General features: G+C 37.5%; 1 protein-coding gene across 1 annotated transcript; it reads left to right on the forward strand.

Annotated features, from left to right (window-relative positions):
- LOC127409622 (cleavage and polyadenylation specificity factor subunit 2) lies at nucleotides 1–26,182 on the forward strand. The gene is made up of 15 exons (XM_051644312.1): nucleotides 1–137; nucleotides 4,506–4,675; nucleotides 4,759–4,918; nucleotides 7,804–7,909; nucleotides 9,642–9,771; nucleotides 9,856–9,971; nucleotides 10,477–10,664; nucleotides 12,563–12,853; nucleotides 15,457–15,557; nucleotides 15,798–16,001; nucleotides 16,181–16,333; nucleotides 21,909–22,134; nucleotides 22,281–22,592; nucleotides 24,067–24,201; nucleotides 25,539–26,182. The coding sequence occupies exons 2-15, from the start codon at nucleotides 4,527–4,529 to the stop codon at nucleotides 25,629–25,631; spliced, it is 2,364 nt and encodes a 787-aa protein (XP_051500272.1). The 5' UTR covers nucleotides 1–137; nucleotides 4,506–4,526; the 3' UTR covers nucleotides 25,632–26,182.

The following is a 26,182-nucleotide window of genomic DNA, read 5'->3' on the forward strand; positions in this document are numbered from 1 at the left end:
AATGACGTCAGGAGAAGAGTAATGGCTGCTGGACTCATGCTACACAGTTGAGTTACAAATATCAATTAAAGATGATTTTTCATGCACTTATTAGCTATCAAACCGTCTGAAATCAAAGGTGACACTGCAAGATACGGGTATGCAAACTTTTTTTACACAAGCGTTGTCCGATTTTGAAGCTAATCTGTATATATGATAGGCTGCCTGTTGTTTTCATTCAGTTAGATGTGAGAAGTTTTAAATTAAGAGGTGATTTTATCAGTTATGTCTTGGAATACATACGTAATCATTTATTCCTTGTAAATCTGGCTAGATCAACTGTACAGTCCTGAACTCACCTGTTACACCGTGTAACAAATGTATTTTTATTTTTTTTGGTTCCTGGGTAGTGTTATTTCCTAATTGCTTATACCTCAAAAGTATAGAAAATGGCTATTATTCCCCACAAACTTTGCTTTTGTGACCAGGACAGTGATATTTTGAAATTTACCTATTTTCCAGAACATTCCAGATAGATTCAGTGCTGAGTAAACTTGGAGTAACTTCTAGAACTTTCCAGTAATATAAATAGTAGTATAAATACAGGGGCCTTAAGCCAACCAGTTCAGTTTATTTCCAGCTGCTAAGTGGATACATATCAAGACCTTGCTGGACGCCTTGAAGTATGATGAGTACAGCTGGGAGGTCATAGGAGACTTCAAAATGGTGGCATTCCTGATGGGTCTCCAAGGCGGTTTTACCAAGTTTCCCTGCTATCTTTGCCTTTGGGACAGCAGGGACACCAAGGCACACTACCACAGACGGGACTGGCCACAGTGGACCGAGTTCTCTGTGAGGAGGAACGACGTCAAGCGGGAGCCACTGGTGGACCCCCAGAAGGTGCTGATGCCACCATTGCACATCAAATTGGGCCATAAGAAACAATTTGTCAGAGCTCTAGATAAGCAGTCGGCAGCCTTCAAGTACCTTCAAGACTTCTTCCCTAAGCTGTCTGAGGCAAAGGTCAAAGCCGGTGTCTTCGTCGGACCACAGATAAAGAAGGATTTTGGATTCAAATGTTGTTTTTTTCTGACTTTATGTGAACAAAAAGACACATTCGCCCGTTTCTCATTGGAAATAGGTACATTTCAAAATATCACTGTCCTGGTCACAAAAGCAAAGTTTGTGGGGAATAATAGACATTTTCTATACTTTTGAGGCATAAGCAATTAGGAAATAACACTTACTACCCAGGAACAAAAACTGTGTTACATAGTGTTATCATTGTGTTTATTTGTTCGGGAAAAAAAATGCATGTTTTTGTATGTTGTTTTTATAATATGCTGTTTTTGTAAATGGTTTACAAAATTGGATGAAATACCATGGTACTGATTGAATACCATGTTTATAAAATGGTATTTCAAGGTGCTTCACAGAATACCATGGTGCATGTCCAAAAAACATGGTATTACTGAAGGATTACCCTGATTGTAAAGTACATTTAAAATAATCCCATTGTACTAAAACACGTATTGCAATAAACATACAGTATATACATATATAGACTGGTGGACAAAAGTTTGGAATAATGTACAGATTTTGCTCTTATGGAAAGAAATTGGTGCTTTTATTCACCAAAGTAGCATTAAACTGATCACAATGTATAGTCAGGACATTAATAATGTGAAAAATTACTATTACAATTAAAAAAAAAAAAAAAAATGTTCAGAACTTCTTAAACTACTTCAAAGATTTCTCATCAAAAAATCCTCCACGTGCAGCAATGACAGCTTTGCAGATCCTTGTTATTCTAGCTGTCAGTTTGTCCAGATACTCAGGTGACATTTCACCCCACACTTCCTGTAGCACTTGCCGTAGATGTGTCTGTCTTGTCGGGCACTTCTCATGCACCTTACAGTCTAGCTGATCCCACAAAAGCTCAATGGGGTTAAGATCCATAACACTCTTTTCCAATTATCTGTTGTTCAACGTCTGTGTTTCTTTGCCCACTCTAACATTTAGTTTTTCTGTTTCAAAAGTGGCTTTTTCTTTGCAATTCTTCCCATAAGGCCTGCACCCCTGAGTCTCCTCTTTACTGTTGTGCAACCCCAATTCCAAAAAAGTTGGGACAGTATGAAAAATGCTGATAAAAACAAAAAGGAGTGATTTGTAAATTATATTCACCCTTTGCTTTATTGAAAGCACTACAACTACACACTACAACTATGTTTTTCATTGAATTTCATCGTTATTTTTATGTACAGTAATTTCAACACGCTCCAAAAAAGTTGAGACGGGCAATTTAAGACTAATAACAATTTGACGAGTTGAAATGAGGCGATGTGAAACAGGAGATGGTAAACAGGTGAGGCAATGGTGTTATAGTATATAAGGAGCCTCCATAAACAGCCTAGTCCTTCAAGAGCAAGGATCATTCAAGACTTGTCAATTTGCCAACAGATGCTTCAGCAAGTAATGCAGCACTTTGAGAACAATGTTCCCCAATGACAAATTGGAAGGATTTGGGGCATTTTACCCTCTACAGTGCACAATATAGTTAAAAGATTCATGGAATCTGGTCAAATCTCTGTGCGTAAAGGGCAAGACGAAAACCATTTCTGAATGCGTGTGATCTCTGATCCCTCAGACGTCACTGTCTTAAAAAACATCATTCATCTGTAATGGATATCATGAACATGGGTTTGGGATAACTTTAGTAAACCTTTGTTAGTCAACACCACTCGCCGCTGCATCCACAGATGCAAATTAAGATTTTACTATGCAAAGCAGAAGCCATACATCAACACTGTCCAGAAGCGCTGATGACTTCTCTGGGCTCGGTCTCATCTTAGATGGAAAGTGGAACTGTGTGTTTTGGTCTGAAGAGTCCACATTTCCAAACATTTTTGAAAAACACTGCCATTGTGTTCTCCGGGCCAAAGAGGAAAAGGGCCATCCAAGCTGTTATTAGCATCAGGTCCAAAAGCCAGTGTCTGTATGGGCCAGGGGTGTGTCAGTGCCCATAGCAGTGAGAACACCATGAATGCTGACAGACATGTACAAATTTTGGAGCAACATATACTGCCATCCAGCACCGTCTTTTCCAGGGACGTCCCTGCATTTTCCAACAGGACAACTTCAAACCACACACTGCCCGGATTTCAAGTGCATGGCCGAATAAGCAGAGATTGCAGGTGCTAGATTGGCGTGCCTGCAGTTCTGATACGCACACAGCACCCCGTACAATTGTGCAGCTAAAGACCTACATAGTGGATGAATGGGGGAAAATTCCACTTTTTAAACTTAACAAACTTGTGTCTTCAGTGCCTAAATGCTTAATAAGTGTTATTAGAAGAAATGGTGATGTTTCACAGTGGTAAACATCGACTGTCCCAACTTATTTGGAGCATGTTGCAATCATCTAATTTGAAATTGAAAGGAAATACATCATATAATGTGTAGTTGTAGTGCTTTAAGTATAATTCAAAGGGTGAATATAATTTACAAATCACTCCTTTTTGTTTTTATTAGCATTTATCATACTGTCCCAACATTTTCTGAATTGGGGTTGTACATGAAACTGGTGTTGAGCGGGTAGAATTCAATGAAGCTGTCAGCTGAGGACATGTGAGGCGTCTATTTCTCAAACTAGAGACTCTGATGTACTTATCCTCTTGTTTAGTTGTACATCTGGCCTTCCACATCTCTTTCTGTCCTTGTTAGAGCCAGTTGTTCTTTGTCTTTGAAGACTGTAGTGTACACCTTTGTGTGAAATCTTCAGTTTTTTGGCAATTTCAAGCATTATATAGCCTTCATTCCTCAAAACAATGATTGACGGATGAGTTTCTAGAGAAAGCTGTTTCTTTTTTTTTGGTGTTTTTTTTGTTGTTGCCATTTTTTTGACCAAGACATGCCAGTCTATTGCATACTGTAGCAACTCAAAAACAAACACAAAGACAATGTTAAGCTTTATTTAATGAACCAAATAGCTTTCAACAGTGTTTGATATAATGGCAAGTGATTTTCTAGTACCAAATTAGCAATTTAGCATGATTACTCAAGGATAAGGTGTTGGAGTGATGGCTGCTGTCTAGATTTCAACAAAAATTACTTTTTTCATATAGTGATGGTGCTGTTTTTTACATCAGTAATGTCCTGACTATACTTTGTTGAATGCCACTTTGGTGAATAAAAGTACCAATTTCCTTCCGAAACAGCAAAATCTGTACATTATTCCAAACTTTTGGCCGCTAGTGTGTGTAATATATATATATATATATATATATATATATATATATATATATATATATATATAAATATGGTATTTGACCAAAAATTCATGCTAGTACCATTTTATGTTTTGGTTCTTTTTATTACTATCTGACTTCTGGGAAATAATCAGTTGACTGTCAGGCTGATTATTAAGATACAATACAAACAAATCTTCAAGAACACATTCATGTTGGTGTTGTGTTTAAAATGTTCACTGTGTTAATGTTCTGATGTTGTGTGTTCTGTCTTTACAGTGTGATTGGTCAGATAGCAGAATGACGTCCATCATCAAGCTGACCGCTTTGTCTGGCGTCCAGGAGGAATCAGCTCTGTGTTACCTGTTACAGGTGGACGAGTTCCGCTTCCTGTTGGACTGTGGCTGGGATGAAAGCTTCTCCATGGACATCATAGACTCCCTGAAACGGTATGAGACACTCATAAGAATGTCTGAAATTATTTAGAGCACTTCCTGAATGTGATGTGCACTTCCTGTCTTGTCTCGTTCAGGTATGTTCATCAGGTGGACGCAGTGTTGCTCTCTCACCCTGATCATTTGCATCTGGGCGCTTTGCCGTACGCTGTAGGAAAACTGGGGCTTAACTGCACCATCTACGCCACCATACCTGTCTATAAGATGGGCCAAATGTTCATGTACGATCTCTATCAGGTGAGAATGAACCTGATAATGAAAATCTCATTTGTAAATGGTACTGTCTTGGTACATTGAATTGTTTGTTGTTGTCTTTTACAACCCCATTCATGTCTCCTTTTTTTCCATTTGAGCTGTCAAAGTTAACGCGTCAACACATACGATTAAAACATTTAAAAAAAAATTGTGATTAACGTATTTAACGGTTTGACATAGGATTCTGACATTTTATTCAGATCCGTGTGAGAGCTGAACGCTGGTTGGAGTAGGGCAGAACCTTTGCGATGTGTCCGCCCCGAGTCATTACACTGACACACACACCACAACACACACAAGCACACACAACAGCGATTCCATGTCATTGATTAAATGATAAAGAAAGCACCTCTTAATGCTATTTGATGTACAAAACCAGCTGAGATGGGACAAAATGGGCTGGGTATTGATACAGATTTCGATTCCGATATCAATTCATATAGGTACATACACTATATGGACAAAAGTATTGGGACAGGCGACACGTTACACCTACAGGAGCTTTTATGACATCCCATTCTAAATCCATAGGCATTAATATCGAGTTGGTCCCCCCTTTGCAGCTATAACAGCTTCCACTCTTCTGGGAAGGCTTTCTACAAGATTTTGGAGTGTGTCTGTTGGATTTTTTTGCCCATTCTTCCAGAAGAGCATTTGTGAGGTCAGACACTGATGTTGGACGAGAGGGCCTGGCTCGCAATCTCCGTTCTAGTTCGTCCCAAAGGTGTTCGATAGGGTTGAGGTCAGGGCTCTTTGTGGGCCAGTCAAGTTCTTCCACACCAAACTCATCCAACCATGCTTTTCTGGACCTTGCTTTGTGCACTGGGGCACAGTCATGCTGGAACAGAAAAGGGCCTTCCCCAAACTGTTTCCACCAAGTTGGAATCATAGAATTTTCCATAATGTCTTGGTAAGCTGAGGAATTAACAATTCCCTTCAGTGGAACTAAGGGGCTTAGGCCAACCCCAGAAAAACAACTCCATAGCATTATCCCTCCTCCACCAAACTTTACAGTTGGCACAATGCAGTCAGGCAGGAAACGTTCTCCTCAATGATTAAGAGGTGTGACCCAATACTTTTGTCCATATAGTGTACATATGAAAGAAATTCTCTCTCAGCTAATGCTCTTAATTGTAAAGGAAACTTCTAGGCAACCCTTCTAGGTACAATTTGAAAATATTAATTTAAGTTTTTCATCAAATTGTTCACATTTTAGTGTTTGAAAAATGTTTAAATTCAGTCTATTCCATCAATTACTGTCTTGAAATTTCATATATTATGTTGCATATATTTCTTTGTTACATTTTTATTGTTTACTTGCATAATTTGTACTATTTACAAGTATTTACATTGATATGTAGAACATGTGCTAAATCGGTAATGTCTCTTTAAGACTACCTGCATCAGCCAGTAAGTGCATATAACAAGACAAGACGTGCATAATTTATTTGGCACATCCTTGTGTGATTAGAATTAAATGGTTTTTTTTTTGTATTTTAAATCAAGAACTGACTGTAAGAAATAGAAAGGGTATTAAAAGAGACATTTATTGGGCCTGGGTAGCTCATCGAGTAAAGACGCTGACTACCACGCCTGGAGTAGCGAGTTTGAATCTGAGGTGTGCTGAGTGACTCCAGCCAGGTCTCCTAAGCAACTAAAGTGGCCCGGTTGCTAGGGAGGGTAGAGTCACATGGGGTAAGCTCCTCGTGGTCGCTATAATGTGGTTCGCTCTCGGTGGGGCACGTGGTGAGATGTGCGTGGATGCCGTGGAGAATAGCATGAAGCCTCCACATGCGCTATGTCTCCGCTGTAACGCGCTCAACAAGCCACGTGATAAGATGCGTGGATTGACGGTCTCAGATGCGGAGGCAACTGAGATTCGTCCTCCGCCACCACGAGGACTTGGAGCGCATTGGGCATTCCAAACTGGGGAGAAAAAGGGGTGAAAAAAATACATTTATTCAATGACATATGGATCCGTGGATCTTGTCCTTGGACACACCGAATGAGTTTAACCAAACTTTTACTTTCAGCCTGCAGTAAAAGTAATACTACACTATACTACTCAATCACTGGTGAGTGAAATCTGAACATTTACTAGCCAGCGGCAAATCATAGACATTTTTAGTCACACAGCGTGAGATTTGGTTGCATTATAGAGAGTTGCCACATAGAGTGAAAGATTGATCTTGGGATTTAAGAATCGATATAGAGATCATTCAAACGAAGATCGCGATGCATCGGAAAGTATATATTTTTACCCAAACCCCTAATCACAAAAATGCAGAATGAGTCATTGTCTGCAAGTGCTTTTCACGTGCTGTTCAAAGCGGTGCTTGATGCTGCGGATGCAAATGTGAATGCGGCTTCACGATTGCTATAGCAAAGTGTATAGCCACAGTCTGCCAGGCGATTAATATTGTGGATGATGAGAGTTTAAGAGATTTAATGCCCATTGCAATGAATACTCAGCCTATGAAGGATTAGTTCTTTCAACTGGTCAAACTCCCACTTAGACTTTGGGAAATGTTTAATGTTACTTGAATTGGTGCTATTTTAGTGCATTTCTATCTTAATACTGTGGAGGGCTTTGTTTGGAAAATGTTAATAAGCATTATATTGTTACATATAGTTTGGTTTTCTTTCCTAATAAGGAAATAAATGCTTTTTGACAGAAAAAGAAGAATATATAGAGTCATATTTCAGCACTTTCAAAATTTGCGGTTAATCGCGATTAAAAAACATTAATCAACTGGCAGCAGTATACACACATTAAATAATGTCAGCATGAGGCAGAGAAACATTCTGATAGTTTTAAATGCTCATTTATAGAAGATTAATGTGTGACTCCTTATTTGCTTTCACAGTCTCGACACAACACAGAGGATTTCAGTCTGTTTACCCTGGATGATGTGGATTCAGCATTTGACAAAATTCAGCAGTTAAAATATTCACAGATAGTCAACCTAAAAGGTAAGAAGATATATCTGTTGTCTTTTAATTATATAAAATATAGGGGTGTAACGGTTCACTCGCTGATTCAATTGCATCGATCATTTTTAAATGATTACATAGTTACGTGTGACTTGGTTCTCTAAAGCTTTGGAGTGTGCACGGGGGCGTATTTACGATTTGTGAGGCCCCAAGCAACCGACTAAGCCCCATTTTAGGCTTAAATTACATAAAATTGATTTTAAATAATAATTATGAATTCATTCATAATTCATCAGCCATTGTAGCCAAGTACATTCAAACATATATTAAAAAAAATTTATTTTTTATTTTTTAATGAACAGGGTGTGCAAAACCTACTGCTTCACTCACTAACATTTTGGAATTCAGTTATTTATTATCATTATAAACCAACAATTATTTATTTTTGTCCAGTTTGTCATTATAACATTATACATTATTATTATTATTACTTTGAGGATTTGTTGTATACAATAGTAATATATTTCTGTCTTATTTATTTTACTTTCACCTGGAGGTTACATTGTATTGTTCAACATGTTGCAAAAGGCAGTATTTTATGTAAGCATCGTAAGCAAAATTCGTAACAGTATTGTAGCAATAAGCATACAAGGCACGGTGGCCCCTCAGCACACTAGAGCAGAAAAAACAAAAAACATTGCCGTTTATCAGGCGCTGAAACTTGTTCTGCTTGATGCAGAAACAATCTGGAATAATATTAAACAATGTAACATTCACCTCTTTGTTAACGTTAAATCTTTGTGACACTTGCGCTAAAAGCAAATCTAGACGCAGCGCAACGATTGAAACGGAACGCAGGTGTCTCAACATGCGTTTTTGAGACCTGACGTTCTTTTAACTTGACACAGTGTCTAAAAATGTGCCAGTCCTGCGTGAGACCCTGAAGAAAGAGCATGATGCGGTGCAGCAGTCAAGGACGTTTGTCCAGTGCGTGTTTACAAAGGAAAACAATGGAAGAACAGAGCAGCTGCACGCAAAAACGCGTTCGGTGTGAACGGCTCCTAACTTATCCATTCGTGCGTTTTTGTGAGTGAGAGCACGTGGGCGAAACAAGTTCGGAAGCCTATATATATTTTCATAAATTACAAACCCGAACTCAAAGTCCTACTTGAAAAACTGACCCGAACCCAGCGGACCTCTGGCATGAAGCGCTCTGAGAGCACAGACAACAGCGTATTCACGTGTGTACAGTACCCAGAACAACATGTCAACCTCAAGCAGTTTTTGCTGATCAATAATAGTGGTTTTAACCACCAGGGGCCCTCCCCCGACATCCGGGCCCCTGGTGGTTAAAACCGCTATTGAGCGTGCACCTTCACAGATGCGCGCTGCACACTTCCATGGCCCTTCACAGGATCGCACCCACTCTTTGTTGCGCGATTTCGAGCCCCTCGTGTCTGATTTCTCCTCAGAACACTGAGAATCGCATGAGCAAATGTCAGCTCACAGCGCTCTTGTTTTGAGTCAAACGTGTTCAAACCATTTGATACAGCGGCAAGTCATTGCGTGACCACTACTGAAATAAAATGCTTTCATTGCGGGGAAACGTTTAAGTGGAAGTCATCTAGCTGATATTGCTTTTCTAATTTCTTTATTTGCATATAAGGCATTGAGGAAACTATTTAGTTCTTGACAGGAGAAGACATTATTGTAATATCAAGTCTTCTATGTCCAAAAGTTTGAAAATTGATCTTAATCTGTAAACAAACAGGAAAAGGTCACGGTCTGTCCATCACCCCTCTTCCTGCGGGTCACATGATCGGAGGCACTATCTGGAAAATCGTTAAGGATGGTGAGGAAGAGATTGTATATGCTGTGGATTTCAACCACAAGAGAGAGATGTAAGTGTAAACGGCATCACTCCTTTAGATGTAATGCATGTAGATTAAACCGTTGTTAGTGTGATATTTCCTGTATCCTCTTAGACATCTGAACGGTTGCTCTCTGGAAACGATCAGCAGACCATCTCTTCTCATCACCGACTCCTTCAACGCCTCGTATGTGCAGCCTCGTAGAAAACAGCGAGACGAGCAACTGCTCAGTAAGTTCTAAAACCTGTTTTTGTCAATTTTTTCCCCTGAGGTCCGCCAAAAACTTTCTCCCTGACCCTTATAATTAAACTGGCCATTCTTTCTGCCTTTAAAGCCATTTATGTAAATGTTGGCTCCTCAATCCTGAATTACATTATGACAGATTCCCTAAACCAGGGGTTTTCATACTGGGGCCCAGGGACTCCCAGGGGGCCACAAGGGGATGCTAGGGGATCTGAAATATTTTCAGGAAAAAATAAATAATTCCTCGCAAGGGGATCATCATATTTGGGGGGGGGTCTTTGGCATCAACAAGTTTGAAAACCCCTGCCCTAAACAATCCACGCTGAAATGTGCCGCTCAAATTGTTCAGATCAGACTTCATAAGTTTTGAGTTCTGAAACCTACAATCTGTTTTCATAGTACATTGAATTATTTTATATCAAAACATCTGGAAGAAACAATTTGACTCCTTTGACACGTGATTAAGAGTTGATGTTTTGCGCTCCCCTCCAGCCAATGTCATGGAGACCCTCCGTGGTGATGGCAACGTGCTGATCGCTGTGGATACAGCGGGACGTGTACTGGAGCTCGCTCAACTCCTAGATCAGATCTGGAGGACCAAAGATGCAGGACTAGGCGTCTACTCACTTGCCCTGCTCAACAATGTCAGCTACAACGTGGTGGAATTCTCAAAGTCGCAGGTCTTGCCGTCATACTGTGATTCAAGTCCTGTCACTGTTGCTCTTTAGCTTCTTCATGAAATCAAAAATGACACCATTTTCTTTCTTAATCCCTTAAACTCTATGGACCCGCCAGCAGGTCCAAAGGGGGGTGCTATATCGTGAAAAAAGTTTACGCTTAAAATGTTAAAGTCTACGTATACATAAGTCAGGCATAAGAGGTATCATTTGAAAGCTTAGAATCTGAACTTCTCAGAGATAACCATCACTAACAAAATAAGGCCTTACAATATTTCCGTTGAAAATTAGCGCCCCCTAAAGGTAATGGGGTAGAAATATTTATATGAAAATAAAAGACCTTCACATAGCACCAAGTCATATATCAAATGAAAGCGCTCATTCTCAGAAATGTGACTGTATAGTTTATTTTGTCTCCCTAATACCACTGTTTGAAAGATTTTCAAAAGAATCACAAAGTGGAATATGATTTCTGTAAGTCATCAAATACAAATGTCTTGTTTATGCTCCGATAACTGCTGCTGAAAGCCCCAAGTAACCAAAAACCCTATAACTGCTTTTACCTTAGGAAGTTTTCTAAACAATGAGCCATTTTTACTTGTCTGTGAGCTTGCTTGGCTGAATAATCCAATGTTATATCTTAGATATCCAGAACAAAATATGCCATCCAGAAGGAAAAGAATGCAAAACAATTCATCATATGTTTTCGACTATTGATGATAAAATGTTATATATCATCACAAAGGTGAGAAGCTTTCTTTCAGCTTTCTAATGGCACCTAGATTGAGCTTCTAGTCCACTCAGAGGCCGAGATATTCAATCAAACAATGAGGGTGGTGCATGAACTGAAAATAAGACTGAATGTCTATGGACAAGCACATCTGTGAGGGCTAAAATGTGTTAGAGCGCCACCTGCATTTCAGATCTGTATATTGTGATGGAATGTGATAGAGAAATTATTCTTTTTTTCTAGTGCTTGCTGCCATCTAGTGGAATAAAATTTGACTTTTCAAAGAGAAGTAGAGTGAACAGAACCCAAATTACATGTTTAGGAGTTAGGACAACAAAAAAAAAGTTTTGTTTTTTTCTGTAGAAAAACTTGATGTCACATAGGTTGATTTAAAATGTTACTTTTCTGTTATGATACATTATACATGTTGTAAACGGCCTGAAAGTGGCGTTTAATATATAATACACTATTGTTTAAAAAAACAAAACAAGATAAAACCAAAAAAAATGTATCTGATTTGTCAAATTTGGTCACTTTAGTCCAGAAATATACTGTATGCAAGTTTAAAGTATGGACACGAATGCTTGGCCAACATGCTCTTGGGGGCCTGGGTAGCTCAGCAAGTAAAGACGCTGACTTCCACTCCTGGAGTCTGAAGTTTGAGTCCAGGGTGTGCTGAGTGACTCCAGCCAGGTCTCCTAAGCAACCAATTGGCCTGGTTGCTAGGGAGGGTAGAGTCACGTTAGGGTAACCTCCTTGTGGTCGCTATAATGTGGTTCTCGCTCTTGGTGGGGTGCGTGGTGAGTTGTGCGTGGATGCGGCGGAGAATAGCGTGAGCCTCCACACACGCTAGGTCTCCGCGGTAACGCGCTCAACAAGCCACGTGATAAGACTGTCTCAAACGCGGAGGCAACTGAGATTCATCCTCCGCCACCCAGATTGAGGCGAGTCACTACACCACCACGAGAACCTAGAGCGCACTGGGAATTGGGCATACCAAATTGGGGAGAAAATGTAAAGAAAAAAAATGTGCGTTACTTTTCAAAAGGCACTTAAGTTTGTGTTACTAGAAATCGAGCTTGCGTAATTCGAAGTGTTTGTGTTCAGAAACCTTCATAAAGTACCTTTCGGGTCTTTGTAACACAGCGTGAGTTATATTGTTCTCTCACAGGTAGAGTGGATGAGCGATAAGCTTATGCGATGTTTTGAGGACAAACGCAACAATCCATTCCAGTTCCGCCACCTCTCACTCTGTCACAGTCTGGCTGATCTGTCCCGTGTGCCCAGCCCGAAAGTGGTTCTGTGCAGTCAGCCTGATTTAGAGTCCGGCTTCTCACGGGAACTCTTCATTCAGTGGTGCCAGGATGCTAAAAACTCGGTGATCCTCACCTACCGGACCACACCGGGTACGCTGGCACGCTACCTCATCGATAACCCGGGAGAGAAGAGGATAGATCTGGAGGTATGAGATATGAGATGGTATTTTCATAATGTCTGTCTTCCTTTTAGTCTTTTATTTCATTGGAAGGAGATGTTTGTATTCAGAATGAATACTGAAAAACTCCAGTGTAAAGCCATGTCCCAATTGTGCCACAGCCGGTGCCCAATTTGGCCCTGTTTGGCACATTTCCACCATAGAAATGCCGTTCTGGGCCAAATTTACTAAAACTTGCTGCTCTCGAACCAGGAACTGCTAACGTAAGTGGCCAGTGGGAGAGATAAAGTCATTATTTAGTAAAGTTTTCAGAACAACAACTAAATCTGTCAAGACTGACGCAAAACAAACTTGATCGCACAAAAAAATCAAGAAATCTACCCAGTGTCGCAATGCGCCACGTATTTGGTCGATGGACATTCCGTTCCTATGCATGTCGCATTGCAGATTGATGCTTTTTTTCACCTTGCCTTTCTTAAATAACACATTTTATAACTGTACTTCATATGTGTGAAATTGATGGCTATGAATTTTATTTGTTTTACATTTAACCCTTATATGCATTGTTATTTCACCAAACATTATTACATAATTGGGTTTGTTTAGAGACCCGGGACGTATATCTATCACCAATGGATCAACAAAATGCCCATTAGACATAAATAGAATAGAATATATTTTGATGTTTTATTTTTCATATATGAAAGAGGAAATGCAACAAATCTGGACAAATCTAGAACAGGATTTATTACTTTCACACTGAAATTTCATGAGACGTACAGTAACTGACTGTCAAACACATATTGAGCTACACATAACGCATAAGATACACATAAGATACACATATGTATTTTCTCAGGCACTTATTGAGTCTAAATAGTTACACAGCTTATATCATTTCAGTAGTACACCCAAATGACAATAGCCATATCATAATGTTCATGTGTTACACTTGCTATAGTTTACTTCCATGTTGTTTCTTCATCAAATAGCAATGTCAAATGTCAATCAAGTCAATCACTGACACATCAGCACCGCCTTGAGTGACAAATAACATGTACAATGTGTACACGCATGGAATGAAAATATGATGTATGGATGCCGAAAAAAGCGACTCTCGCATATCTCAGGTCACTAATGACCCTATACACATTTGATAAGCAATTATAATTGTTGCTTTTTTGTATGTTTTTTTGGTTGCAATTTTGGCATTTTTTGGTGTTACACTATTCATAAGAGAAAGGTTGGGTAATACTAAAGAGGTGTGGGCACAACTCCAAAAAATGGATGAGGTACAGTGGGTGGAATGAGGTCCCGGGTCACTAAAGATCCGAGATAGAAATAACTCTAAATTGACCGTTGAAGCCACTTGTAATGGCATGAATATGCTAAATTAAATTACTTTAGGTGTTAAAATAGTTTGTCAAAATTCGACATATGTGATGATCAGGGACCAAAAACGAAAACAAACAAATTTGTTTGCAGAACGTAACCAAAAATTGTCCCTTTCAATTGTTCTGGAGTTAAAACTTTATATTTAAATGCTTGTAACTGGTTAAAAACTTTTTATATATATATATATATATATATATATATGACATTTTCAGAATTACACCACTTACTGTTAACCCCAAAAAAATGAGGCATCTCTCTTTTTAGTTGAAAATGATAAACATGCTGTATCACACATTTCTTTTCCTAAGACCTTTTTGACAACTATACAGTATATAATTACTACATATATACATATACATGTTATTTACCTGCTTATGCTATTTCATGTGGAGGACACACCTTCCAACAAACTTAAAAAAAGACTAAATGTTATCCATTCAAGTTTGAAAACTCTTTTCATTTTCCTAACGTCATCGTTTCCAAAGTATGCGGTTATAAAGAGCATTTTTAAAATGATCTGTTTTCGGTGGAGGAAAACAGCATTCTAGTGTGGATGATGGCATAAACTTCATTTTTTTAAAATGACTGGACGTGGCCTAAACTACCATATGGACCAGACTTTATTCTGATATTTGAAAGTCTGGCTTTGCAAAACTGTAACCTGTGAATTAATGATAGTGAATAGTGAATTTTTATTTTTTTTCAGCCCTTTTCTCACAATTTGGAATGCCCAATTCCCACTACTTAGTAGGTCCTCGTGGTGGCGCGGTTACTCACCTCAATCCGGGTGGCAGAGGACAAGTCTCAGTTGCGTCCGCTTCTGAGACCGTCAATCCGTGCATCTTATCACGTGGCTTGCTGTGCGTGACACCGTGGAGACTCACAGCGTGTGGAGGCTCATGCTACTCTCTGCGATCCACGCACAATTTACCATGTGCCCCATTAAGAGCGAGAACCACTAATCATGACCACAAGGAGGTTACCCCATGTGACTCTACCCTCCCTAGCAACTGGGCCAATTTGGTTGCTTAGGAGACCTGGCTGGAGTCACTCAGCACACCCTGGATTCAAACTCGTGACTCCAGGGGTGGTAGTCAGCGTCAATAGTCACTGAGCTACCCAGGCTCCCTAGATAGCGGGGACTGTTAATGTTTAGAGGTCTTAAAAACCTTAGGACGGTGTAGGAATTCTTATAATAAGCTTTTGTTGTTATTGTTTATCTTAAACTAAACCAGATAAGAAAGCGCTGCAGGCTGGAGGGACGAGAGCTGGAGGAATATGTGGAGAAAGAGAAATTGAAGAAAGAAGCTGCCAAAAAGCTGGAGCAGGCGAAAGAGTGAGTAGAAAGACTGTGTTAATTTACTCTGAATGCACTGCTGATCAAACAAAGACTTTCTAACTTAATTTAGCAATTGTACTGTACTGTAGGTAATTTCTTGAAAAACAAATTGTGAAAAAATGTACAGGTTAGGAGACATTATGCAAAAATATTTGACCGAAGAATGGGGCAATTGACCAATCAGGAAATCTGAAAAGTTTTTATTTTTATTTTTACGTGTTCTGCATTCATGTTTAGGGTGGATATGGACTCGAGCGATGAGAGCGATATGGAGGATGATATAGAGCAGCCGGCGGTGGTGAAGACCAAACATCACGACCTGATGATGAAGGGGGAGGGAGGGAGGAAGGGCAGCTTCTTCAAACAGGCCAAGAAGACCTACCCCATGTTCCCCACACATGAGGAGAGGATCAAATGGGATGAGTATGGGGAGATCATCCGGTGAGTTCTTTATTGTTGTCTTTTTGAGTCCTTAAAGAGAGAGTTCACCCAAAAAGGAAAGTTCTGTCATCATTTACTCCCCCCTCATTTTAGTCCAGTCCCATATGACTTACTTTCTTCTGAAATATATGGATATAGAATATGTGAGCTCTGCATTTACCTCTGAACTCTAACCCCAGGCCAGAGGAGTTTTTGGTTCCAGAGCTTCAGGCCACTGAAGAGGAGAAGAGTAAACTGGAGTCTGGAATGACAAACGGAGAAGAGCACATGGATCAAGACCTGTCTGACGTACCCACCAAATGCATCAGTACAACACAAACACTAGACATCAGGTGAGGACCTGCCTGCTCAATGCTTATCAGATACTTACACATGGTTTAAAAGCTTTGTGAAATCACCATCAGTCTGATTATTATTACAAATCATGGCAGATTACTTCAGTTTTGATTTCATGGGGACTTTGAGTAACCTTTAGTAGATGTAAACTTACAGTCTCGTCTCTACCAAATAAAATTGATGCTCCACTACATAGGTTTTGTGAAATCAAATTCTCTCTGAAATGAGAATGTCCCTCGCTCTAATATCACCTGTAACTGACTAGCAAGTTGCGAATCATGTTAATGACTGTGACATAAGTGGTCTATAGAGCGTAACAGTACCCGCAAACTTTTTCAGCGGTCTTAGTTCCGGAAGTATTTTTCCCGTTAATTTTGTTCATACATAAAATCCTTCTTAAGAGTTGTAAGCCATGAACCAAACCAACCAGCTCAGAGGTGAATCACAACTAGGGCTGGGCGTTATGTCTTATAAAATTATATCTCGATATTTTACAGCCTATTGACAATATTCAGTATATATATCTCGATAATTATGTATTTGCTCTAAAATGGCTCAAATGTTGTTTTTATTTTAATCAGAGGAACCATCATTTCATCCAAACAGCCACTGTAGCCAAGTAGATTCAATATTTTAAAGACATTAAATAAAAATCTTTTTAAAGATAATTCATTTTTCATTAAATAATCACAAGGGAGAATGAAATTAAATACATTTCATTGATATGCACTTTAGAATTATATTTCATTTAAAATGATACATAGTAGCTTAATAAAAAGCATTATTTATCTTCAAATGTTTCTACTAATACATTTTTGTGCAAAGCTACTTCACTAAATTATTACTGTGTGACACGTCAGGTTTATTATAATAATATAATGCTGAAGTATCATCATTATTCTGATTATTAGATTTGCGTTATACAAAAGTAATATATTTCTGTCCTGTTTACTTCAGCTTCACCTGGGGGCTTTTATTTTGACACTGAAAGTGCTGCCGTATTTACTTCAACTTAACAAGAATATTTTATTTTGACAGAAAAATGTTGTCACCTTTTTAATTGACAGTTTACAATGTTCCGCATTTCCTGAAATGCTGCAATCGTCTCCTTTTCGGTTATTCTGTGCCGCGTTTGTAGATTTGTATAATAACTGTTTCTAATGTTTGCGCAAATGCTTGAACCTGTATTACTTTGATTTCACAATGCACGTGAACTGATCTGAGAGCGCCGCCATGCACGTGCACAGTTCAGCGCATCACTGGTTTGTTCTGAATCACACGCAGACCATGTTTATCTGTCTTTAAATCACAGCCTTTTGTGGAATAATAATCACATATGACCAACTTGACATTTTGATGTTATTTTGATTAATTGTGCAGCCCTGAAGGATAATGAAATTAGTCTGCTGATGCGCTCTTTATGAAACTTAATGGCCAAATTAAAGCACATTAAAATCATTGCGATATTCTAGGTATTGGTCAATTTTATCTCAATTATATCGTTAACAGTCGATATATCGCCCAGCCCTAATCACAACAATACAAACTTTGATTTGAACCAAAAAAGTATTTGAAAATTGGACAAATAAAGCAAAGGGACAAGACTGTGTACTTAATGTCTTTCATGAGGGAATGAACTACAATCCCAAAAAGAATTGCGAATGATGTATACAAATTAAAAACAATTGAAAAATAAACTATCGATTTAAAGATGTAGACTCATGAACAGAGATGTTAACCAGTTCCAATGATTCCTTCAAGTCTTTATCTGTCACTCTAGGGTTCTTTTTTACCTCATTGAGCATTCTGCAGTGTGCTCTTTGAGTCATCTTGGCTGGACGGCCACTTCTAGGGAGAGTAGCCACAGTACTAAATCATCACCATTTATAGACAGTTTGTCTAACTGTGGACAGATGAATATCTAAGCTGTTCGAGATAACTTTGTAACCCTTTCCAGCTTGATGCAAAGCAACAATTCTTAATCGTAGGTTTTCTAAGATGTCTTTTTTGCGAGGCATGGTCCACGTCAGCAGATGCTTCTTGTGAATGGCAAACTCAAAATGTTTGAGTGCTTTTTATAAGTCAAAGTAGCTCTAACCCACACCTCCAGTCTACTTTCATTAGGTGGATGCCAGGTTTGCCAGCTCCTGACTCTAATTAGCTTTTGTTGACGTCTTTAGCCTGGGGGTTCACATACTTTTTCCACAGCACTGTGAATGTTTAAAGGGATGTGTTCAGTAGACGTGAAATATTATAATTGCTTGTGTGTTGTTAGCTTAAGCACATTGTGTTTGTCTATACTTGTGACTTTGAAGATGAGATCACATTTTATGACCAATTATTGCAGAAAACCAGCTAATTCCAAAGGGTTCACATACTTTTTCTTGCCACTGTATTTGTTGTACAAAACAAGCCCAGATGGGACAGAAATCAAGTACTTTGCAGCCTTTGTAAGGTGCAGTTTAATGATCACAGAAGCACATGAAGTCTTAACCATCACAAAAATGCAGAATGAGACGTTGTTTGCAAGCGCTTTTCATGTGGAGTTCACAGACGCTGGCATTGACACCCTGAGGCGAATCTTGAATCCGGCTGCACGATTGCTATAGCAAAGTGTATAGCCACAGTCTACCAGCAGATTAATATTGTGGATGATGAGAGTTTAAGAGATTTAATGCCCGTTGCAATAAATACTCAGCCTATGGGGGACTAGTTCTTTTAATTATTCAAACTCCCACTTAGACTTTGCGAAACGTTTAATGTTACTTGAATTGGTGCTATTTTAGTGCATTTCTATCTTAATACTGTGGAAGGCATTGTTTGAAAACTTTTAATAAAGTATTAGTGTTACATATTGCTCTGTGTTCTGTCCTAAGATGGAAATAAATGCATTTTGACAGGAAAATAAGTAAATATAGTGTCAAATTTAAGCACTTTCTAAATATGTGACTAATCGCGATTAACTATTTAAACAATGTGATTAATCGTGATTAAAAATTAATCGTGATAAATCGACTGACAGCACTAATTTTATTGTAAAATATCTAGATATAAATGAATATACAAGTAGTTTAAGAGTATAGGGAGACCATTTACAGTGTGTCATGGAAGTGGGTGTTTACTGCAGATCTCTTTTGGTGCGCTTTGTTTGCCATGATTCTCTTATTTATGGATCTTTCTTTTCAGAATCATGGGTAGTGTAGTTATCTACACTAAACATCTTGTGGCTATGCTTCAACAGAAGCATAAACCACGTAGCTTATGGTAGCTCTTTCTTCCAAGGTTAAAAATCAATTTGCTTATGTAAAAAATGAATAGGATTTTTACTTCCTTGCTTTTTACTGTTGCTATATGTCAAGCCCAAACTTCCTGATTCAGTCGGAAATATGTCAACAGTTAAGAAAACTTTGCTTACCAAACTGGTTCATGGGGTCTTTGAAAACTAATTTGAGTTTTTACAGAATAACAAATGTGCAAGTTACATCAGTATTAAATTTACAGTGCAATCAGGAATCCAGGATCAGATTATCAAAACATTCTTAAGAATAAAATTGTTCTTAATGACTGTTTTTGCATTCCCAAAAAGACTGCTTAAGAGTGATGTTCTTTTTTTAACACCGTCTTACAAATTTGTATGATCTTGTTTTATCCTAAGAACTTTTTTTCCATAAGAAGATATTTATGAATCCTGCCCTAGAAGTGCTTTTTAAGAGAATAGATTTTCTGACCTGCTGTTTTAAAAACCTTTGCAGTGTTCTGGAAGAGTTAAATGTGGCCTGCAGGGGGCGCTCACACTGTGGCATGTGGTGGTGTCATAATTTAGCACAGTGATGGAGATAAACATGCCATGCTTCTGCTGAGGCATAGAAATATAACCATCTCTTTCTCTCAAACACACTATCCAGATGTCCTGACCACGTTTACCATTATGGCACTGTCTGTTTTAACATACTAATTACCACTTATGGCTAATAACCCTCTGTCCATCTGTAATGAATTGCTCTTGTGTGCGCTAGTGTGTATTTGTGACTGTGTTACAGCTGATGTCAGTCCTGACTACATCTCTCCATGAGATACAGTGTGTGTAGATGGAGGACTCTATGCACCGTTGCAGACTGTTACAAACTGTTACAGAAAATTTTGGACAGAAAAAAAAAGTTTACACTTCATTTAATTGGTACTACGCTTGGCAGGATTGTAAATTTTGATATATTTTACAACATATAATAGAGAAAAACCTTTTGTTATCATTTACTTACGCTTGTGTTGTTACAAACCCTGTATGACTTTATTCTAAAAAAAAACAAAAAAAACATATGATTTAATGGGGTTACATTTGGGAGCATTTACCCTAACATCTTATTACATAAAATATCTACTTTTACTTTTTTTGTACTGTATATTTTTTATTGAACATGAGTTACACATTTGACACCATAAAATGTTACACAATAAATATATATATACATATACACACACACACACACACACACACACTACTGGTCAAAAATTTTGAAACACTTACTCATTCTTTATTATAATTTTTTTTTTTTTTTTTTCACATTATAGAATAATAGTAAAGTCATTAAAACTATGGAATAACATAAATGGAACTATGGGAATTATGTTGTGACTAAACAAAAACTGTGTTATATTTTAGCATCTTCAAAGTAGTCACCCTTTGCCTAGAATTTGCAGACATGTACTCTTGACATTTTCTCAGCCAACTTCTTGAGGTATCACCCTGGGATGCTTTTTAAACAGTATTGAAGGAGTTCCCATCTATGTTGGGCACTTATTGGCTGCTTTTCTTTATTATTTGGTCCAAGTCATCAATTTCAATTTTTTTTTTATTTTTATTAAATTTTAGTTTTATAATAAATTAATATGGTGGCACAAATATATTTTTGTCTACAAAACTAATTTCAAACATTTAAGCATACGCCTTCAGATCAAAAGATTTTTAAGATCATGAGAAACATTTCAGTCAAGTGTTTCAAAACTTTTGACCGGTAGTGTGTGTGTGTGTGTGTATAAATATAAAAATTTTTGTTGCTTTTTATTTTTTTATTTTTTTTAGAAAGATTTAACAAATTTATGAGAGCTGTTAGACCAACGAAGACATGAACTTTCAAGGTTTTAATCTTAATAATGTTATGTGGTTAAATTGTGCTGTATTATTAATTTTTTTTACAATGTATCCAAAGGTTTATTTTTTATTTTTATTTTTTTTTTATAAGAAAGCCAGTCCAGAATCAGTATTAAAGTTTTTATTAAAAATTGATTTGAAATATATTTGTTTATTTTTTTTGTTTTTTTTTTAGATATTTTTTCCTAATATTATATTGTAACCTGGATTTCACCATGAAAATAGCCATAGAAGCTGGCATGTCTATATGAACAAACAATCAAACTTAAAATGATTAATAAAATTCATGTCCATTTGTGTTTTGATCATTTATATTTAATTTATGAAATGTGGAATTGATCTGACATCGCAACACTTATAGTAGAATGACCCTGAAATGCACCATTCAGATTTACTCATACATTCATTCATTGTGACCTCAGAGCTCGAGTCACATACATCGACTATGAGGGCCGTTCTGACGGAGACTCCATTAAGAAGATAATAAACCAGATGAAACCCAGACAGCTGGTGATCGTTCATGGTCCTCCTGAGTCCAGTCAGGATCTGGCCGAATCCTGTAAGGCCTTCTGTGAGAAAGACATTAAAATTTACACACCAAAACTACAAGAGACTGTTGATGCCACCAGTGAGACACACATTTACCAGGTAACAATCCCGTCTGTCACCCTGAACTCATGTGATAAATAATTACACACCGCAGCTTTAAGATTGTATTTGAATTTTGTTAAACTCCTGTCTTGTAAGTGACTCATAATGAGTTGTTAATGTGTCGTCTCTCTTTGTTTTTGTAGGTGAGACTGAAAGACTCTCTGGTGAGTTCACTTCAGTTCTGTAAAGCCAAAGACACAGAGCTGGCCTGGATCGATGGTGTTCTGGACATGCGTGTGGAAAAAGTGGACACGGGTGTCATCGCAGAGATAGGCGAAGCGAAAGAGGAGGCAGAGGATGCAGATCTGACCATGGACGTCTCGACAGACCTGACGACGGTGCCCATTGCCGTGGCTAACCAGCGCGCCATGAAAACTCTGTTTGGAGAAGATGACAGGGAGATATCGGAGGAAAGTGACGTCATACCCACCCTCGAACCCCTGCCTGCACATGAAGTGAGTGAGAAAAGATAACCACAGAATAATTTTGACTTTCTTTAGTATGCCTAAACAAACGGAAAACTAATTTATATTCATTCACTTACAATGGAACTCTAAGGGTCAGAAATTTAGCACTTAAAGGAATAAATACAAGTTAAGCTCTATTGACAATATTTTGTGGTCAACATTCTGCCATCCTTTTGAAACTGTATTTTAACGTTTATGGGCTGGCCCCATTCACTTCCATTGTAAACGTCTCACTATAACCACAATTTTTAAATAGGCGAGGTACGAGTTGAGAATATTTTCTGTGGTAATCAACATTATGCCACAAATGCTGTCGATTGAGCTTAAGTTGTATTGAATCTGGAATATTCAATTTACTTTTTAACATTTAAACATTTTATTATTGGATCTGTAATGTTGTCTAAACTGTCCAAAGTTGTCAGGTATACTCTGTGGCATTGTGCCGGATAGCCCTGCCCACTGTGAAATCTCATTGGTTCACAATGAGTTGTATTTATCGGCCAATTATTGACCAAATTAAAACCATCAGCAAATCAGTTATAAGCATGAAAACGCTGATATTAAAAACCCTGTGAATTCAAATGCACAATCCAGAAATAATAATAATAGCAACAGTATGTTGAAGGGTTGGCACTCCAAATAACATGCAATATTTCATGTATATTCTTTCTCGTTCTCAAATTTTGCGGAGAAACCGCCATAAACGGATGTGACAGTCTGATAGAAAACGGCACTTACCTATAGGATACATGATGAGGTAAACCATTCAAAACTCTTTGAAACCTGCAGACTTTGACTTTTGAGATATCGGTATGATATCCATTAATGCTGCATGATTGATTGAATTAAGATTGAAATTGCAACATGGCTTTGTGCGATTTAATAAACATTAAAAGATTGCATTTAATATATAGTCTGCATTCAGCGCTTCAGTCAGTGCTGTGTGAGCAAGCGGCGCCCTCTAGCGGACTGGACGGCATTATTATATGACTGTAATACAGAATTTAAAAGGGTTTAATTTTCCAAGATGTGGTTGACATTTCCATGGAATTGCTCAACATAAGCATTGTATGAATTTGTAATGTTTTATTTCCATTGTAATGTTCTGTTGTTTTGAACTGCAAAAACAAAAATGCAAAATAGCTTTTTTTTTTTTTTCCCATTTGAATGAAAATATGTTTAATTATTTTTTGTATCTATTGATCTTGTATGTGTCTTTCTCTGTGGCTCTCTTAGAAATGTTGGCCTGTCATGTGTTCAAAGATCCAATCCATGTTTAATGGAAATTATTTATAGTTAGAAGCGTAAAAAAAGCTTTTGTACATCTTTGTAAATTTTTTACATTTGTAAATTTTCAAATCTGAGGACAAAACAAGGTAAGTGGCAAAAAAATTGGTATAGTTCTTTGTTAAAATCGGTATCGGCCAAAAATGTTCATATCGGTGAAATATGCTCTCACCAGGTTCCAGGTCATCAGTCCGTTTTCATCAACGAACCGCGACTGTCGGACTTCAAACAGGTTCTGCTGCGTGAAGGAATCCAGGCAGAGTTTGTTGGTGGCGTGCTCGTCTGTAATAATCAGGTCGCTGTCAGGAGGGTGAGTCAAATCAGATTGCATGTGTATTGTTCTCATTACTGTAAACCTCATGATGTGCTGAGGATCTTTTAGGATTTTTGATATAAGGGGGTGTACACACAAGTTGAGCTTTTGCAAACTTCTGATATTTGTATTTACTTTTTGGTCATTAACTCGCTGTTGTTTTTGTTTTTCAGCATTTCTGCCACAAACATTGCGTTTATAAAAGGAATGCACTGATGTATCGGCCAAATACTGACCAAAACCATCGAAATATCGGTCATAATCATGAAAACGCTCATATGAAAAACCAATGGTTTATTTATAATTATTTCCATAAATGTATTGCATTGTATAAAGTTAAATTATTTTTTTCGATGTGTAATATAAAGAAATACCAATGAAAATATATAAATCCAAAAAGGCCGGTTGAATATGCATAATTTGAATTTATAGTATACTATTATAAGATAAAGTATAAAGTTTATAATATTTATTTCGATGTGTAATATAAAGAAATACCAACGAAAATATATAGATCCAAAAAAGCCAGTTGATTATCTTCAAATTATACATAAATTATAAATATAAATTTTTTTGTTTGTAATATAAAGAAATACCAACGAAAAAAAAAAAATATATATATATATATATATATATATATATATATATATATATATATATATATATATATATATATATATCCAAAAAAAAGCTGGTTGAATATCTTACAATAGAATATTCTAAATTCAAATTATGTATAAAGTTTATTTTATTTTATTCTATGTGTAATATAAAAAAATACCAACCAAAATATATGAATCCAAGAACGCCGGTTGAATATGCATAATTTAAATTTATTATATTCTATTATAAGATGTTAAAAAAAAAAAGCATGAAGTGCTTAATGACCAAAATAACCAAAATATATTTTTTATTATTCATTGTGGCTCTCTTGAAATTTTGGTCTGTCATGTGTTCATCAGATCCAATCCATATTTAATGGAAATTATTTAATCCTAGAACGCTAAAAAAATCTTTTGTACATTTTAAAGGCATAGTTCTGTAGCAAAACTGTGATCTGATGACAAAATAAGGCACCTGCAGATTCACTGTCACGATAGGTTTCTCTCGCGAGTTTGCCGCAATTTCTATCATGATGAAATTATGATATCGTGATGCATAGTGACGATATCCAGCCCTACTGCGTTCTGCATTTTATTCCAATTTCTTGCTCTCTGTCTAGCTGTTTGCGGACACAACGCGTCCTGTGTGTACGCCCCTGTACGTACTAACCTGAAGAATTTTCCAGGGTGTTTTAGAATAGACCTCTGAATCTCTCCCTTTCCCTCTCTCAGACGGAAGCAGGCCGTATCTGTCTGGAAGGGTGTCATTGTGATGACTACTACAGGATACGTGAGCTGTTGTATCAGCAGTACGCCGTAGTTTAGCTCTTCAATCGGGACTTATCTCAATGTAATTGGGACTACAACTCTAGCGTTACCCTTACTTTCCTTTTGTAGCATATGAGTTGTGTTTTTTTTTTTATTTGTTTACCCCACATCACATGGCAGATGTTCTCTAAAAGTGACCCAAGATTAGAGCGTCTGTGTGGACTGTAGAAGAATCGTTGCTTTTCAGATTTGCTTGATGCAAAGAATGTTTTACCCCTTTGTTTTGTTCACTGATAAACTTCAGTTTTTGTAATGAAACATTGTGTCAGCTTATTCATTTTGCAGATTTGACCAAATGTGAAGTATACAACAGAGCATACTGCACTACACTGTAAAAAATAAAATTACATTTTATCCATCTTATGGGGGTTCTTAAGTCACAGACACAATAAAATGTGAATTACTTTGCATCTACATAAAAACACATGTTTGACCAACAATATCCCCCCAAATGTTGTCTGAACGAACAGTTTCATACTGAACAATGTTGCTGATTTGTAAGGTTTTAGCATGCATTGCAACATGAATAAATTATGTGGTTAGTGTTA

This window comes from Myxocyprinus asiaticus, chromosome 19 (genome assembly GCF_019703515.2).
Source record: "Myxocyprinus asiaticus isolate MX2 ecotype Aquarium Trade chromosome 19, UBuf_Myxa_2, whole genome shotgun sequence".
Lineage (NCBI taxonomy): Eukaryota > Metazoa > Chordata > Actinopteri > Cypriniformes > Catostomidae > Myxocyprinus > Myxocyprinus asiaticus.